This window comes from Oncorhynchus mykiss, chromosome 5 (assembly GCF_013265735.2).
Source record: "Oncorhynchus mykiss isolate Arlee chromosome 5, USDA_OmykA_1.1, whole genome shotgun sequence".
In the NCBI taxonomy this organism is placed as follows: Eukaryota; Metazoa; Chordata; class Actinopteri; order Salmoniformes; family Salmonidae; genus Oncorhynchus; species Oncorhynchus mykiss.
In genome coordinates, this window is record NC_048569.1 from 15877391 (window position 1) to 15896818 (window position 19428).

The window sequence follows — 19428 nt, forward strand, 5'->3', positions numbered from 1 at the left end:
ACCCTACAGAGTACACTAACTATGTACCCTACAAAGTACACTACCTCTGTACCCTACATCGTACACTAACTCTGTACCCTACATAGTACACTACTTCTGTACCCTACATAGTATACTACCTCTGTACCCTACATAGTACACTAACTCTGTACCCTACATAGTACACTACCTCTGTACCATAGTACACTACCTCTCTACCCTACATAGTACACTATCTCTGTACCCTACATAGTATGGTACCTCTGTACCCTACATAGTACACTACCTCTGTACACTACATATTACACTACCTATGTACCCTACATAGTATACTACCTCTGTAACATAGTACAATATCTCTGTACCCTACATAGTACACAACCTCTGTACCCTACATAGTACACTATCTCTGTACCCTACATAGTATACTAACTCTGTACCTTACATAGCACACTACCTCTGTACCCTACATAGTACACTAACTTTGTACACTACATAGTACACTATCTCTGTACCCTACATAGTACACTATCTCTGTACCCTACATAGTACACTACATAGTACACTCTCTGTACCCTACATAGTACACTACCTCTGTACCCTACATAGTACACTCTCTGTACCCTACCAAGTACACTATCTCTGTACCATACATAGTACACTCTCAGCACCATACATCGCACCCTCTCTGTACCCTACATAGTACACTAACTCTGTACCCTGCATAGTACACTACCTCTGTACCCTACATAGTACACTATCTCTGTACCCTACATAGTACACTCTCTGTACCCTACATAGTACACTACCTCTGTACCCTGCATAGTACACTATCTCTGTACCCTACATAGTACACTCTCTGTACCCTACATAGTACACTATCTCTGTGCCCTACATAGTACACTACCTCTGTACCCTACATAGTACACTAACTCTGTACCCTACATAGTACACTAACTCTGTACCCTACATAGTACACTACCTCTGTACCCTACATAGTACACTAACTCTGTACCCTACATAGTACACTCTCTGCACCATACATCGTACACTCTCTGTACCCTACATAGTACACTAACTCTGTACCCTGCATAGTACACTACCTCTGTACCCTACATAGTACACTATCTCTGTACCCTACATAGTACACTCTCTGTACCCTACATAGTACACTACCTCTGTACCCTGCATAGTACACTATCTCTGTACCCTACATAGTACACTCTCTGTACCCTACATAGTACACTATCTCTGTGCCCTACATAGTACACTACCTCTGTACCCTACATAGTACACTAACTCTGTACCCTACATAGTACACTAACTCTGTACCCTACATAGTACACTACCTCTGTACCCTACATAGTACACTAACTCTGTACCCTACATAGTACACTAACTCTGTACCCTACATAGAATTCTAACTCTGTACCATAGTACATCATTCAGTTCCTATGTTGTTACCTTCTTGATATAGCGAGGCAGGCTGGAGGCCAGCTCTGCTATCTTAGGAAAAACAGACGTGTAGTATTTCTCTTCTTTGGGTGATTTCTAGAGGAGAGAGGGAAAGGAGAATATATCATTGTAAAGGGGTTGTTTTGGTCCTGGATGCTGATTTGTTGATTGCAGGGAGTTATTCACCCCAATCCCCGGGTAATACCTGTTCCTTTTGAAATATCAATGTACATCCACTGTCCCACAGCCCAGCCAGGCAATTTATAAACTTCATCTCCCATGGAAAAAAGTATCAAGACATTATTTTCCCATGCTACTAGCTAGCATTTAGTTTTCAACAGCTGTGGTTTGTCTTAACCTTGCTGCCTGCCTCTCCAACTTGTGCAACAAAGTAGCATCTTTTAGAGATCTCCACTGTGCCATAGAGAGAATGAACATGACGAGACTTCTCAGCTTCTCTGATCCAGGCCAATTCATTTATCAGCATCATTATAATGGATATATCAAAATAAATGGCAATAGAAACAAATGTAAAACAAAAATGAAAATTGACATAATTGGCTGTAATTTCAGCTGCTTGATGTGATTGTGTGTTAGCTTTAGCACTCTAGTCAATCAGATCCACTTTAGCCGACATCCGCATAATGGTTATTTTGACAGTGTCGGAGGTGGAACTGCGTTAGAGCTGTCTAATGCACAAGTTGTTCCTTGCATTATACCTAAAAAGGACATTGACAATGGCTGCATGGAGTCACATTAAGTGAAGAGCATTTCGTATTGTTCTGTATGTAAATCAGAGTCAACCATTTAGTATGATAAGTTATGTTACAAAAACGAAAGTAGGGTGGTTGGTCAGGGTGCATGGGTGTGCGTATAATGAGAACATCTAGCAACCCAAAGGTTGCGAGTTCAAATCTCATCACGGACAACTTTAGCTAACCCTGCACCTAAACTTAACCCTAACCCCTAGCCTAGCTAATGTTAGCGAGCTAGCTAACAACACCTAGCCACCTAGCTAGAATTCGTAACATATCATATGTCTTGAAAATTCATAACATATTGTACGTTTTGAAAATTTGTCAAATTTAATAAGAATTGTAATTTGTAACATACAGTATATATGATATTGTAGTATTCATTGACTACAGCTCAGTGTTCAACACCATAGTACCCTCAAAGCTCATCACTAAGCTAAGGACCCTGGGACGAAACAACTCCCTCTGCAACTTGATCCTGGACTTCCTGACGAGCCGCCCCCAGGTGGCAAGAGTAGGCAATAACACATCTGCCCCTCTGATCCTCAACACTGGGGCCCCTCAGGGGTGCATGCTCAGTCCCCTCCTGTACTCCCTGTTCACCCATGACTGCGTGGCCAAGCACAACTCCAACACCATCATTAAGTTTGACGAAGACACAACGGTGGTAGGTCTGATCACGACAATGATGAGACAGCCTATAAGGAGTAGGTCAGAGACCTGGCCATGTGGTGCCAAGACAACAACCTCTCCCACAACGTGATCAAGACAAAAGAGATGATCGTGGAATACAGGAAAATGAGGGCCGAGCATGCCCCCATTCTCATCGACGGGGCTGTAGTGGAGCAGGTTGAGAGCTTCAAGTTCCTTGGTGTCCACACCACCAACAAACTATCATGGTCCATGCACACCAAGACAGTCGTGAAGAGGGTACAACAACACTTATTCCCCCTCAGGAGACTGAAAAGATTTGTCATGGGCCCTCATATCCTCAAAAAGTTCTAGAGCTGCACCATTGAGAGCATCACCACCTGGTATGGCAACTACTCGTCCTCCGACTGCAAGGCGCTACAGAGGATAGTGCGTACGGCCCAGTACATCACCTGGGTAAAGCTTCCTGCTATCCAGGACCTCCATACCGGGCGGTGTCAGAGGAAGGCCCTACAAATTGCCAAAGACTCCAGCCACCCAAGTCATAGACTGTTCTCTCTGCTACCGCATGGCAAGCGGTACTGGGCGCCAAGTCTCGGACCAAAAGGCTTCTTAGCAGCTTCCACCCCCAAGCCATAAGACTGCTTAACAGCTAATCCAATGTCTACCCGGACTATTTGCACAAATCGCCACCCTTTTTACACTGCTGCTAATCGCTGTTTGCATAGTCACTTTACCCCTTCCTACAGGTACATATTACCTCAATTACCTCGACTAACCTGTAATTGGCACATTTACTCGGGACCGGTACTCCCTGTATATAGCCTCGTTATTGTTCTTTTATTGTTGCACTTTTATTTTTTTACTTTAGTTTATTTAGTCAATATTTTCTTAACCTTATTTTTTCTTGAAACTGCATTGTATGTTAAGGGCTTGTAAAGTAAGCATTTTACAGTTTACAACTGATGTATGTGACAATTAAAATTTGATTTGATACAAAATGGGTGAAGGACATCCACAAATGAATACATACCATATGAAACGTAACATATCATACTAAATGGAGTGTCTTGGATTTACCTACAGAATAATACGAAATACACTGAGATCAGGTTGCAATCCCAAGCAGCCTTGTTTACAACTTAGAACACTGGAATATGTGAGATGTAATCTACACTTCAATTAGGATAATAGAAATCCAAAACATTTTGTTGAATGATTTTTCAGTTTGAGCGTAATTGTTACCATACAGACTACACTTTCTCGTTCTGAATGCGAGTAAGATGGGTGTGACAATGACCACAAGAGCAGTTGCTCACCAATTTGATGGCTTCAACCCAGTTCCACCTCCGACACCACCAAAACATCTGATTGAATCTAGGCCTTAGTTGGTTAGCTAGCAAAGGAGAAGTAGCTAGCCTTCATGGCAACCTTTTTGCTTAGAACATTTGGATTGGACGACCAGCTTGTTTGGTAAGCAACTTCAGAATCTCAGAACTAACTGGATTTTGCCCGCACTATAATGTCTGGTGGAAAAATGAAATAAAACACATTTACTTATTAAAATAACTTTTTCAATGAAAACATGTCATTCGTCTTTGTTGGTAACCGTTTTACAAAAGCAATAAGGCCCTCGAACCCGGGAATTATTAGGAATAACACCTTCCTAAGGGCTGTTTTAACACCACTAGAGTTCATTCACAGTGAAGTGGTAACTGACCTTAACAAAGGTATGCAGGGCATCAAAGGACCATTGATCTTCATATTTTGGGTTGTATTTCTTTATGGCTTTCTAAGTGGAGAGAAACATGTAGATCATTGTTAAACAGTACTGGTCAAACATGCTAACCCCTACCTTAACTGTTAACCCAAACCCAGGTTAACCTGAGGGGGCATGTTAGGAAATGTTAGGATAATGGAGGCATGTTAGGAAATGTTAGGATAATGGAGGCATGTTAGGAAATGTTAGGATGATGGATTCATGTTAGGAAATGTTAGGATGATGGAGGCGTGTTAGGAAATGTTAGGATAATGAAGGCGTGTTAGGAAATGTTAGGATGATGGATTCATGTTAGGAAATGTTAGGATAATGGAGGCGTGTTAGGAAATGTTAGGATAATGGAGGCATGTTAGGAAATGTTAGGATAATGGAGGCATGTTAGGAAATGTTAGGATGATGGATTCATGTTAGGAAATGTTAGGATGATGGATTCATGTTAGGAAATGTTAGGATGATGGAGGCGTGTTAGGAAATGTTAGGATGATGGATTCATGTTAGGAAATGTTAGGATAATGGAGGCGTGTTAGGAAATGTTAGGATAATGGAGGCATGTTAGGAAATGTTAGGATAATGGAGGCATGTCAGGAAATGTTAGGATGATGGATTCATGTTAGGAAATATTAGGATGATGGAGGCGTGTTAGGAAATGTTAGGATAATGAAGGCGTGTTAGGAAATGTTAGGATGATGGAGGCATGTTAGGAAATGTTAGGATGATGGATTAATGTTAGGAAATGTTAGGATAATGGAGGCGTGTTAGGAAATGTTAGGATGATGGATTCATTTTAGGAAATGTTATGATAATGGAGGTGTGTTAGGAAATGTTAGGATGATGGAGGCATGTTAGGATGATGGATTCATGTTAGGAAATGTTATGATAATGGAGGTGTGTTAGGAAATGTTAGGATGATGGAGGCATGTTAGGATGATGGATTCATTTTAGGAAATGTTATGATAATGGAGGTGTGTTAGGAAATGTTATGATATTGGAGGCGTGTTAGGAAATGTTAGGATAATGGAGGCGTGTTAGGAAATGTTAGGATAATGGAGGCATGTTAGGAAATGTTATGATAATGGAGGCGTGTTAGGAAATGTTAGGATAATGGAGGCGTGTTAGGAAATGTTATGATAATGGAGGCCTGTTAGGAATTGTTAGGATAATGGAGGCGTGTGTGTGTGTGTGTCGTACCTCTACGTCACCCACTGATGCAGTGGTCTTCTTGGCCAGACTCTCCAGCTGTTTAGAGACCACCTCCCACCGACTTCGCTCAGAGCTGGTTACCTGGGAAAAGTCAATCAATCAACCAACTAACCAATCAACCAACTAACCATTCAAGCAACTGACCAATCAAACAACTAACCAATCAACAACCTTACCACTCAACTCAACCAACTAACAAATCAATAATTCAGCCACCAAACCAAACCAATCAATCAATTAACCAATCAAACAAACAATCGACAAATAATGTATAAATTAAACAGTAAATGAATGAATCAATGAACACACCCATCCAGTCTTCATGAGGCTTTCTGGTGAGCAGGGCATCTTAACAAAGTCACTGTGCCACACATGACGTCCAAAATGAGGTTTCAATGTCCTTTTATGGTGGAACTCATTCACCTGAATAGGGAGGTAAACAGACATGAATGATCTGTTAGAGACAGCAATGATTTCAATACACATTTTCTGGTGTAAAGATCCTGTTCACTCTCAGACGCTTTAAAAAATATATTTCACTCTACCTCCTCCTCCTCATTCTCTCCATAATCACAAACAAAGAAAGACACCACAGTTATTCAGACCAGACAGAGCGATGCCAGAGAGTCTTACATCTATGAGGACGTTGTGAGTTCTGCTGAAGGACAGTGGCTCCAGCTCCTTGTGACACTCAGGGACTTTCTTCAGCTGAGAGAGATAGCAGCACGACCTCTTCTCCTCCTCACCCCTCACTCCTCTTGTTCCATCCCTCTTGCTTTCCCACCCTATATCCATCGCTTCTTCCCTCACCCCCTCCATCTCTCTTTCAGTTGTTCCATCCCTCTCTCCTACCCTTGCTCCATCCATTTCAACTTCCCTCCCGCCATCCCTCTTTTTCTCACTTTCCATTTCCTTATGTTTCTGTCTTTCTTCCTCTTTCTTCCTTTCTCCATCCCTTTCTCTCTCACTGTCTCCGTGCAGTGATTTGGCGACCGGAGTGTTGTCAACGTCGACCAAGTTTCCAACAGGGATCTCGCGGCGTTTGACCTCCTGACCCCTGTCCTTGTCCTCCATGGGGTCGTCTTGCTGCAGAGCAGCTTTCGTCTGGGAGCTGTGGTTGTTATGACATGCTATCCCTAGAGAGAGACAGAGAGACAGGAGGACACAGGATGACAATTTGATGCTGTATTTGATAGCTGTAGGACCTTCAATAAGAATAAGTTGATGTTATTATAATCAGTCGATCAAACTTGAATTGTCCCCAGAGGGAAATGTGGTTTGTGAGCAGCGGTAACATGAAATAAATAGTTAATTCAATAGTTAAGAAAGGTAATAGATTTTCTATTTAAGTAAAGGTCTTCATTAACACAGACAGCACAATTCCAATCTTTTGCACAATTATTGGCAAACGATCTGATATGATCTGATTGGTCAAAAGACAAATAATTGGGCAAAAGATCAGATTTCGGACACCTGTATAACTCGCAGATTTAGTATTTCCAACCCACCTGTAGTGGAGATCTTGGTCCATTCTCCTTTAAGGAGGTCTTCTACTTTCACTCTCAGCTCAGACACGGACTTATTCACATCTCCAAAGTACTGAAGAGGACAGACAATGATGCTGGGCAAGTCTGAAGATACACTGGGACTGGAGAGAGATTGATAACTCTGGACAGAGAGAGAGAGAGAGAGATAGAGAGAGAGATTTACATTACTGTAACTTCATATTCATATCATGTATAGGCCTAACAAGGCGGTATAGTCACCTGAAGGAAATGGATGTGATCCTCTGTGTGTGAGAGTTTCTCCAGCTCAGCATCTCTCCTCCTCAACTCAACTATCTCCTGTTTCAGTGGCTCAAGTAGACCTTCAGCACGACTCACTTCAGCCTTCTCCTGAGCTCTGATCAGCTCCTTCACCTCAGAGCGCCTTTCCTCCATGGAGCGGATCAGTTCAGTAAAGATCCTCTCACTGTCATCCACTGCTGCATTTGCAGAACGCTGTTAGGAGAGTGAGAGGGAGAGAGAGAGGGAGAGAGAGAGAGAGAGAGAGAGAGAGAGAGAGAGAGAGAGAGAGAGAGAGGGAGAGAGAGAGAGGGAGAGAGATGGAGAGAGAGAGAGAGAGAGGGAGAGAGAGAGAGAGAGAGAGAGAGAGAGAGGGAGAGAGAGAGAGAGAGAGAGAGAGAGAGAGAGAGAGAGGGGGGGAGAGAGAGAGAGAGAGAGGGAGAGAGAGAGAGAGAGAGAGAGAGAGAGAGAGAGAGAGAGAGAGAGAGAGAGAGAGAGAGAGAGAGAGAGAGAGAGAGGGAATTGTATGAGTGAGTGCTGTGTAGAGTTAGATATCCTGGTTTTTATTTTCTTGGTGGTGTCTTTTTTCGTTCTTCCCCTGCATGATTAAGGTTATCATAATTGTTATTTAGTTGTTGTGGTAGAATTAAGTATATTGTTTTTCGTGTTGAAATTACCCTGGCTTTGGCGGGGATGGCGACCCACATGGGGACGCCGTGCCTGTCACTTCGGCATGGCTTTAGGTGTGTTACTGAAGCTACTGTCACTGTGGAGGAGTTTCTGGTCGCTGTAGGAGAGAATGTTGCTTATGCGTCATGGATTAATAAAGATGTGGTGGTTTTTCTTAAAGAAGAGTGTCTGGTTGATCGTATGGTTGAGCATGGTGTACTTCTTAAAGAAGAGTGTCTTGTTGATCGTATGGTTGAGCATGGTGTACTTCTTAAAGAAGAGTGTCTTGTTGATCGTATGGTTGAGCATGGTGTACTTCTTAATGAAGAGTGTCTTGTTGATCGTATGGTTGAGCATGGTGTACTTCTTAAAGAAGAGTGTCTTGTTGATCATATGGTTGAGCATGGTGTACTTCTTAAAGAAGAGTGTCTTGTTGATCGTATGGTTGAGCATGGTGTACTTCTTAAAGAAGAGTGTCTTGTTGATCATATGGTTGAGCATGGTGTACTTCTTAAAGAAGAGCGTCTTGTTGATCGTATGGTTGAGCATGGTGTACTTCTTAAAGGAATGTTTATTCAAGTTACGCCTCTTTTTTCTCTGTCAACAAGGGTAACGATTTCAAATGTACCGCCGTTTATTCCCAATGAGCTGTTGGAGCGCGAGTTATTGCGGTTTGGGAAGTTTGCAAGTTCAATTAAGATTGTCCCGTTGGGTTGCAAACACCCGGCTTTGAAACAGGTTATGTCGTTTCGGCGACAGGTGTTTATGTTTTTGGACTCACCGGAGCAGACTTTGTAGTTATTGTTTAAAGTCAAGTATGACAACAGATTGTATATGGCTCATGTTAATACGGGTAGTCAACGGTGTTCTGAGTGTGGTGATGGTGGCCATAAGCGACATGCTTGCCCGAAAAGGGAGAAGGCGGAGGGAGGGGCGCAGGTGGTCCTCGTAATGCCTGGGCCCACTGATGTAGGGAGAAGTGGGCCGACAGCGGTAGAGCAGCATGTTGCTGAGGAACAAGTTGTCCGTGTTGAGGGCACGGAGTTGCAACTTGCACCAGAAGGGAATGTTATGCAGCAGAAAAATATTGTTGTAGAAGGTAAGGACAGATCTGAAGAGCTATTTCCTCAGACTGGTGAGGAGTTGTCCAGTACGAGTGCTGGGGTACAGGAGGGGGTTCATGTGGAGCTAATCTCCCAGGTAGTGGAGGAGATACCCACTATGAGTGACGGGGTACAGGAGGGGGTTCATGTGGAGCTAATCTCCCAGGTAGTGGAGGAGATGCCCACTATGAGTGATGGGGTACAGGAGGGGGTTCATGTGGGGCTAGTCTCCCAGATAGTGGAGGAGATGTCCACTATGAGTAATGTGGTACAGGAGGGGGTTCGGGTGTGGCTAGTCTCCCCACCTGGAGGAGATGCCTGGTACGAGTGATGGGGTGCAAGTGGGGGGTGTTGAGAGGGATGTGGTAGAGGGGAGTCAGGGGTCTGTGGCCTCAGCTGAGGAGGATCAGGAGAAGGATATGGATATCTCTATTGATAAGATAGCAGCTGGTATCGACTCAATTTACAATTTAGAGGAGGTAAATGGGTTCCTGGATCAGACTTTTGGGAAATCTGTCAAATTGGCAGATTTTTTTGATGTTGCTAGATTTGTGAGGTCAGCTGTGATGTTACAGAAGAAGGTGGGGTTAGACCAGCTGAGTGAGAAGAAGTGTTTTCGCTTGAGGATATTTGTTACTGCTGTTACGGCAGCAAAAGGTAGTGGGAAACATGGTAAGGTTAAGAGAAAATTAAAACAATGATGATGATCATGCCTCTTTTTTCTCTTTGGTTTCTCTGTGGTTTCTTCTGCTTTTCCTTTCTCTTTTCTATATGGAGGTACTAAGGGTAGGTTCTGTCAATATTAATGGGGGAAGGGACAGGAATAAGAGGGTTTGGGTATTAGAAGTAATAAAACAGAAAAGGCTTCATGTAGTTTTTCTACAGGAGATACATAGTGATGAGGCTAATGAGGTTCACTGGGGTATGTGGTGGGATACACTCAGTCATGGTACTAATTTCAGTGCTGGGGTGGCAATCTTGTTTTCCTCAGGCTTAGGGGTGACTGTGGTATCTACAACAGAGATTGTCAACGGTCGGTCGGGTTTAATTGGTCAAGGCGGATGTTGTGTTTTATTTTTTAATTAAAAAATGTTTTTATGCTCCTAATGAGGGTACAGAGCGTATTGCTGTATTTGATCAAATAAAGGAAACCTTAAGACAGTGTGACCGAGAGGGGTGTATGGTTTTAGGGGGGGACTGGAATTTTACAGTGGAGTTTACTGTTGACCGCACTGCTGAAGAACCTCATCTGCTGTCAGCAACTTGTCTGTCTGGTTTATTAACTGAGTTTGAGCTTTCTGATGTGTGGAGAGTAAGGAATGCAACAGTTAAGCAGTACACATGGTTAAAAGTTAATCGTGTCAGTGCAGCAAGGTTAGACAGGTTGTATGTATCTGATCACTACTGTAGTAGGGTTGGAAGGTTAGACATGTTGTTTGTATCTGATCACTACTGTAGTAGGGTTGGAAGGTTAGACAGGTTGTATGTATCTGATCACTACTGTAGTAGGGTTGGAAGGTTAGACAGGTTGTATGTATCTGAGCACTACTGTAGTAGGGTTGGAAGGTTAGACAGGTTGTTTGTATCTAATCACTACTGTAGTAGGGTTGGAAGGTTAGACAGGTTGTACGTATCTGATCACTACTGTAGTAGGGTTGGAATGTTAGACAGGTTGTATGTATCTCAACACTACTGTAGTAGGGCTGGAAGGTTAGACAGGTTGTATGTATCTGATCACTACTGTAGTAGGGTTGGAAGGTTAGACAGGTTTTATGTATCTGAGCACTACTGTAGTAGGGTTGGAAGGTTAGACAGGTTGTATGTATCTGAGCACTACTGTAGTAGGGTTGGAAGGTTAGACAGGTTGTATGTATCTGATCACTACTGTAGTAGGGTTGGAAGGTGTGATATTACTCCTGTGGGTTTCTCTGATCACCGTATTGTTACTGTTGATACAGTGCCTTGCGAAAGTATTCGGCCCCCTTGAACTTTGCAACCTTTTGCCACATTTCAGGCTTCAAACATAAAGATATAAAACTGTATTTTTTTGTGAAGAATCAACAACAAGTGGGACACAATCATGAAGTGGAATGACATTTATTGGATATTTCAAACTTTTTTAACAAATCAAAAACTGAAAAATTGAGCGTGCAAAATTATTCAGCCCCCTTAAGTTAATACTTTGTAGCGCCACCTTTTGCTGCGATTACAGCTGTAAGTCGCTTGGGGTATGTCTCTATCAGTTTTGCACATCGAGAGACTGACATTTTTTCCCATTCCTCCTTGCAAAACAGCTCGAGCTCAGTGAGGTTGGATGGAGAGCATTTGTGAACAGCAGTTTTCAGTTCTTTCCACAGATTCTCGATTGGATTCAGGTCTGGACTTTGACTTGGCCATTCTAACACCTGGATATGTTTATTTTTGAACCATTCCATTGTAGATTTTGCTTTATGTTTTGGATCATTGTCTTGTTGGAAGACAAATCTCCGTCCCAGTCTCAGGTCTTTTGCAGACTCCATCAGGTTTTCTTCCAGAATGGTCCTGTATTTGGCTCCATCCATCTTCCCATCAATTTTAACCATCTTCCCTGTCCCTGCTGAAGAAAAGCAGGCCCAAACCACGATGCTGCCACCACCATGTTTGACAGTGGGGATGGTGTGTTCAGGGTGATGAGCTGTGTTGCTTTTACGCCAAACATAACATTTTGCATTGTTGCCAAAAAGTTCAATTTTGGTTTCATCTGACCAGAGCACCTTCTTCCACATGTTTGGTGTGTCTCCCAGGTGGCTTGTGGCAAACTTTAAACGACACTTTTTATGGATATCTTTAAGAAATGGCTTTCTTCTTGCCACTCTTCCATAAAGGCCAGATTTGTGCAATATACAACTGATTGTTGTCCTATGGACAGAGTCTCCCACCTCAGCTGTAGATCTCTGCAGTTCATCCAGAGTGATCATGGGCCTCTTGGCTGCATCTCTGATCAGTCTTCTCCTTGTATGAGCTGAAAGTTTAGAGGGACGGCCAGGTCTTGGTAGATTTGCAGTGGTCTGATACTCCTTCCATTTCAATATTATCGCTTGCACAGTGCTCCTTGGGATGTTAAAAGCTTGGGAAATCTTTTTGTATCAAAATCCGGCTTTAAACTTCTTCACAACAGTATCTCGGACCTGCCTGGTGTGTTCCTTGTTCTTCATGATGCTCTCTGCGCTTTTAACGGACCTCTGAGACTATCACAGTGCAGGTGCATTTATACGGAGACTTGATTACAGACATTTGGATTGTATTTATCATCATTAGTCATTTAGGTCATCATTGGATCATTCAGAGATCCTCACTGAACTTCTGGATAGAGTTTGCTGCACTGAAAGTAAAGGGGCTGAATAATTTTGCACGCCCAATTTTTCAGTTTTTGATTTGTTAAAAAAGTTTGAAATATCCAATAAATGTTGTTCCACTTCATGATTGTGTCCCACTTGTTGTTGATTCTTCACAAAAAATACAGTTTTATATCTTTATGTTTGAAGCCTGAAATGTGGCAAAAGGTCGCAAAGTTCAAGGGGGCCGAATACTTTCGCAAGGCACTGTATTCACTTGTCCACAAAGGTCCTCACCTTATTGGTATTCTATTGCTAAGTTGTTACATGATGTCATGTTTTGTGAAAGGTTTTTGTTGTTTTGGGAAAAATGGAGGCTTATAAAAGGGAATTTTGAGTCCTTGAGACAATGGTGGTAGGTTGGGAAGGCCCACATACGATTGATTGTTTTGTCAACAGTATACTGCCCTGTCTCGTATTGTAGTTAAAGAGACTATCAGGGCCCTTGAACAGGACATCAAATCTATTGAGTTGAAGTTGCTCACTCAGAATGACCCTGGACTAGTTATGAACTTACAGGACAAGAGACATGAACTGAGGTCGTTTTTACATGAAAGAGTGAAGGGTGCCTTGATTAGGTCTCGTTTTTCTACCCTCAAGGATATGGATGCTCCTAGCGCTTTTTTGAAAACCTAGGACAGTCGACAATACAACGTAAACAGATGGTCTGCCTTCGTCTCCCTGATGGGAAGATGACCACGGATGACAGTGAAATTTTTACTCTGCCCTCTATAAGGCGCAGGATTGTGATTCTTTGTGTACTAAACAGTTGTTACACGGTCTTCCTCAATTGGGACCAGAGCAGTGAGTTGCTTTGGACTCTGACTTTATTCTGCAGGAGCTGTCCACAGCAGTTATGCAGCTCTCAACAGGCCGAGCCTTTGGCATCGATGGTTTACCATCTGAGTTCTATAAGCACTTTTGGGGGTCTATTGGGGAGGATTTTTTTGAAGTGGTGTGTGAATCTTTTCATGAGGGTTCTCTTCCTGTATCCTGTCAACGTGCTGTGCTTTCATTGTTGCCAGAAAAGGGGGATTTGGTTAATATAAAAAATTGGCGACCTGTTGCATTGCTGTGCACAGAATATAAAATGTTATCTAAATGTCTCTCAAACAGGTTGAAAGAGTATCTGGGGCTGTTGGTCCACAAGGACCAGTCTTACTGTGTACCTGACCTCTCTGTTGTTGATAACTTGTTTCTAATAAGAGATGGTTTAGACATTTGTAAACTGTCTGATGTGAATGTGGGTTTACTTTTTTTGGATCAGGAGAAGGCTTTTGACCGTGTGGACCACCAGTACTTTTTCAAGACAATGAAAACCTTTGGGTTTGAGGATGTTTTTTGTCTTGGATGAGTTTACTGTATGCTGGGGCCTTGTGTATGGTGAAGGTGGGGGGTGGTTTGAGTTCCCCCATCCCCGTCCAAAGGGGCAACAGGCAGGGATGCCCATTTTCAGGGCAGTTAACCAATGCTTTGTTTTTTAAGAGCGAGGCTTACTGGTTTCTCTGGGCCAGGAGTAATGAAGGGTCCCACGATAGCGCTGTCTGCGTATGCAGATGATTTGACAGTTTTTATTATAGGGGGTGAGGATGTTAAGGTTCTCTCAAACGCTTTAAAGGTGTATGAGGGGGCCTCCTCAGCTAGAGTTAATTGGGAAAAGAGTGAATCGCTGTGGGCAGGTCAGCTTCAGACGGGGTCCGCTCCATGGTTACAAGGGGGGCTTCAGACTGGGTCCGCTCCACGGTTACCAGGGGGGCTTCAGACTGGGTCCGCTCCACGGTTACCAGGGGGGCTTCAGACTGGGTCTGCTCCACGGGTACCAGGGGGGCTTCAGACTGGATCCGCTCCACGGTTACCAGGGAGGCTTCAGACTGGGTCTGCTCCACGGTTACCAGGGGGGCTTCAGACTGGGTCTGCTCCACGGTTACCAGGGGGGCTTCAGACTGGGTCCGCTCCACGGTTACCAGGGGGGCTTCAGACTGGGTCTGCTCCACGGTTACCAGGGGGGCTTCAGACGGGGTCCGCTCCACGGTTACCAGGGGGGCTTCAGACTGGGTCTGCTCCACGGGTACCAGGGGAGCTTCAGACTGGGTCCGCTCCACGGTTACCAGGGGAGCTTCAGTGGGGCAGAGATGGGATGAAGACTTTGTTTTTTTTCTAGGCTCTGATGTATTTCAGAAAAGAACTGGGAGGGTGTAGTGGAGAAGGTGTGTGCCAGATCGTCGATGTGGAAATGGGTTCTACCCCAGCTGTCTTATAGGGAAAGGGTCCTGGTAGCTAATAATCTTGCTGCCTCTACCCTGTGGCACAGATTAATGATTTTACAGCCTTCCAGGATCATGTCTTTCCCAGTTCAAGCAGCCCAGAGACTGTTGTACAGTGACGGTTCTAGCTGGGTCGACAACAGCCTATACATTGATGAGGAGAGCGGGCTGTTTGGGCTTAGATAAGCACCTTTTTCTCTTTAAGCTGGAGGGGTTGATTTGTCTGGTCTGACTCCATCTTATGAGTCTGTTATGCAGGCTTGGAGAGTTCTTGTCAAGTCCCGTAAGGCCGGCACACCTCCAGGGATGTGGCTTTTTGAAGAGCATCTTTTTTACAACACTGACATCCAGTCTCGTGCTCTGGGTTCAGCCAGCCTACGTTCATGCTTGTTAGCTGTGGGGTGTACTAAGCTGGGTCATCTGATGCGGAGCAGGAGCAGATCGTTGGAGGAGCTGGGAGAAAGAGCAGGGATCCGATCATCTCGCTTACTGAGGAAGGTCGTTGATGAGGTCTGTGATTCCTTGCCAGTACTTCATCTGCAGTATGTGACACTTCCAATTCTGATCGGTGGAAGGAGGGTCTGGATTATGTGTTCCCTGCACTGATCGTTAGTGCTGCGGTGGGGGCATTAGAGGAGGACGGAGGGTCTATATTATGTGTTCCCTGCACCTATTGTTAGTTCTGCGGCAGGGGACTTCGAGGAGGACGGAGGGTCTGGATTATGTGTTCCCTGCACTGATTGTTAATGCTGAGGCGGGGGACTTCGAGGAGGACATGGGGATGCTGCTTTCCTTCAGGACCCCGGAGCTGGGGGACTTCAAGGTTGTGGGAAAGAAGGCCATGTATAAAATTTGTGTAAAAGTGTCCCATTCCTCTTCCCTGGATGGGGTAAAATTGACAAGGTGGGCGGGTGTGTTTTATTTTTATTTAACTAGGCAAGTCAATAAATTCTTATTTTCAATGACGGCCTAGGAACAGTGAGTTAACTGCCTTGTTCAGGGGCAGAGTGACAGATTTTTACCCTGTCAGCTCGGGGATTTGATCTTGCAACCTTTCGGTTACAAGTCCAACGCTCTAACCACTAGGCTACCTGCCGTGTTGGGCTCAGGTGCATCCCCAAAAGGCTGTTGGCGGTCTTTATACAAACTGCCTATTGAAAAGAGGACAGCTGACCTACAATGGAGGATAATACATGGAGCCATAGCCACCAATATGCATCTGGTATATCTGGATCCGACAGTTGGGGAAGGGTGTCCATTCTGTGCTGAGTCTGAAACTCTGGCACATCTGTTTTTACAGTGACCCAGGATGGTCGGGATGATTGACCTGATCACTTCTTGGTGCTTTGGGAGAGGTTTTCTCTTCCCAACTGTTTATATTTGGGATAAAGTACAGGTTTAGTCGAAGGGGTATAGTTATTTTGCTTAATTTTGATTTAGGGGCAGCTAAATTAGCAATATGGAAGACCCGAAAGAACAGTATTGGGGGACAGGGGTCTGTGGATGTGGTGGGAATGCTGGAGGGAATGTTGGCAGCAAGACTGAGGGTTGAGTTTGCCTATTACAAACTGGTTAACAATATTGATCTGTTTGAGTATATGGGGTAATCAGAGTCTGTTGCGTTTAGTTACTGTGGAGGAGGATTTGGTGTTGTGTTTTTAATTAATGTGTAACTATGGTTTTTGTATTAGTTTTTATTGTGTTGTGGGTTCCCAGACCCAATAAAGATGATTTTAAACTCAAAACTCTCTCTCTCTCTCGCTCTCTCTCTCACTTAACTGGGAAGTGAAATGGTGCATCTCTTCTGGTCAATAATAATAGTCACCTTAAGAGACTCCACAGCCTGTTGGATCTCCTTCAGCACCTTCTCTCTCTCCTGGACATTCTGCTGACTCATCCCCAGCTGACTCTGTGGAGAAACACTCTTTATTGAGCTACCAAGTTTTATGTGTCCAATAAGTCACAGTAACTAACAGGATAGAGATGAATCTTGAGAAAGTCCCTTTGGAAAACTATGATCTATGTTGTTTGTTAAAAAAGGCCAGCCATCTCAACCCATTTTCTCACCTTCATAACCTGTCAATCACTTAGCAAACAAGTTGTTCTGGTCTTACCTGTATCTCAGTCCTCTCTGTTGCAGCTGACACTGTATCATGGCCTTTATGTTTATCCATCACCCAATGATAGCAGATGCACTGTTGATCGGTACGACAGTAAACCTCCAGCACTTTGTCATGATGAGAGCAGATCTTCTCCTGTAGTTGTGCGGTGGCTTTGACCAGCTTGTGTTTCTTTAGTCCAGGAACATCATAGTGAGGCTGGAGGTGAGTCTCACAGTAAGACACCAGACACACCAGACAGGACATGAGGGCTTTCTGCTTTCTGGTCCCAGTGCAGAAATCACACGCCACATCTCCAGGTCCAACATAGCACAGAGCAGGGGGAGCAGCCTGGAGTCCTGTCTTCTTCAGTGTCTCCACCACCTCAGCCAACATGTTATTTTTCCTCAGAGTAGGCCTTGGAGTGAACGTCTGTCTGCACTGAGGACAACTGTAGATGCCCTGATCGTCCTGATCACAGTAGCCCTCAATACAACTTCTACAGTAACTATGTCCACAGGGAATAGCCACCGGCTCCTTCAGTAGATCCAGACAGACAGAACAACAGAACTGGTCAGCCATTTAGACTGTTGTTGTTCACTCTCACACAGACAGACAGACAGACAGAGAAACTCAGATCAGTTTCGTTTCCCCAGAAGAGAATTTGTGGAAGGGGAAGGGACTTCCTGGTTATGCTAGGGTGTAGTTAAAGAAACAGAGGGAGGAGGGGAGAGAGAGAGAAATGAGAGAGAGGGAAAACAAGATCCACTTACAGTTCCTACACAGTCACCACAGCACATAGTGACTACACATTCACCACAGCACATAGTGACTACACATTCACCACAGCACATAGTGACTACACATTCACCACAGCACATAGTGACTACACATTCACCACAGCACATAGTGACTACACATTCACCACAGCACATAGTGACTACACATTCACCACAGCACATAGTGACTACACATTCACCACAGCACATAGTGACTACACATTCACCACAGCACATAGTGACTACACATTCACCACAGCACATAGTGACTACACATTCACCACAGCACATAGTGACTACACATTCACCACAGCACATAGTGACTACACATTCACCAGAGCACATAGTGACTACACATTCACCACAGCACATAGTGACTACACATTCACCACAGCACATAGTGACTACACATTCACCACAGCACATAGTGACTACACATTCACCATAGCACATAGTGACTACACATTCACCACAGCACATAGTGACTACACAGTTACCATAGCACACAGTTACTACACATTCACCACAGCACACAGTTACTACACAGTTACCATAGCACACAGTTACTACACAGTCACCACAGCACACAGTTCCTACACAGTCACCACAGCAAATAGTGACCACACAGTTACTACACATTCACCACAGCACACAGTTCCTACACAGTCACCACAGCACACAGTTCCTACACAGTCACCACAGCACATAGTTACTACACAGTCACCACAGCACACAGTTCCTACACAGTCACCACAGCACACAGTTCCGACACAGTCACCACAGCACACAGTTACTACACATTCCCCACAGCACACAGTTCCGACACAGTCACCACAGCACATAGTGACTACACATTCACCATAGCACATTATGACTACACATTCACCACAGCACATAGTGACTACACAGTTACCATAGCACACAGTTACTACACAGTCACCACAGCACACAGTTACTACACAGTTACCATAGCACACAGTTACTACACAGTCACCACAGCACACAGTTCCTACACAGTCACCACAGCAAATAGTGACCACACAGTTACTACACATTCACCACAGCACACAGTTCCTACACAGTCACCACAGCACACAGTTCCTACACAGTCACCACAGCACATAGTTACTACACAGTCACCACAGCACACAGTTCCTACACAGTCACCACATCACACAGTTCCGACACAGTCACCACAGCACACAGTTACTACACATTCCCCACAGCACACAGTTCCGACACAGTCACCACAGCACACAGTTCCGACACAGTCACCACAGCACACAGTTACTACACATTCACCACAGCAAATAGTGACTACACAGTTACTACACATTCACCACAGCAAATAGTGACTACACAGTTACTACACAGTCACCACAGCACACAGTTCCTACACATTCACCACAGCAAATAGTGACCACACAGTTCCTACACAGTCACCACAGCACACAGTTACTACACAGTCACCACAGCACACAGTTACTACACAGTTACCATAGCACACAGTTACTACACAGTCACCACAGCACACAG

General features: G+C 44.2%; 1 protein-coding gene across 1 annotated transcript in view; it reads right to left on the reverse strand.

The window, feature by feature from the left end:
- LOC118964568 overlaps positions 1-17788 on the reverse strand; it is a 22401-nt gene extending 4613 nt beyond the window's left edge. The window contains exons 1-9 of the mRNA XM_036976901.1: positions 17129-17788; positions 16840-16923; positions 7587-7820; positions 7329-7488; positions 6454-6956; positions 6130-6243; positions 5809-5901; positions 4561-4632; positions 1444-1530 (exon numbers count right to left, since the gene is read on the reverse strand). Of these exons, the coding sequence (XP_036832796.1) occupies positions 1444-1530; positions 4561-4632; positions 5809-5901; positions 6130-6243; positions 6454-6956; positions 7329-7488; positions 7587-7820; positions 16840-16923; positions 17129-17695 (1914 nt within the window). The 5' untranslated portion in view covers positions 17696-17788. The remainder of the gene's footprint in view (positions 1-1443; positions 1531-4560; positions 4633-5808; positions 5902-6129; positions 6244-6453; positions 6957-7328; positions 7489-7586; positions 7821-16839; positions 16924-17128) is intronic.
- Between the last annotated feature and the right edge of the window lie 1640 nt (positions 17789-19428).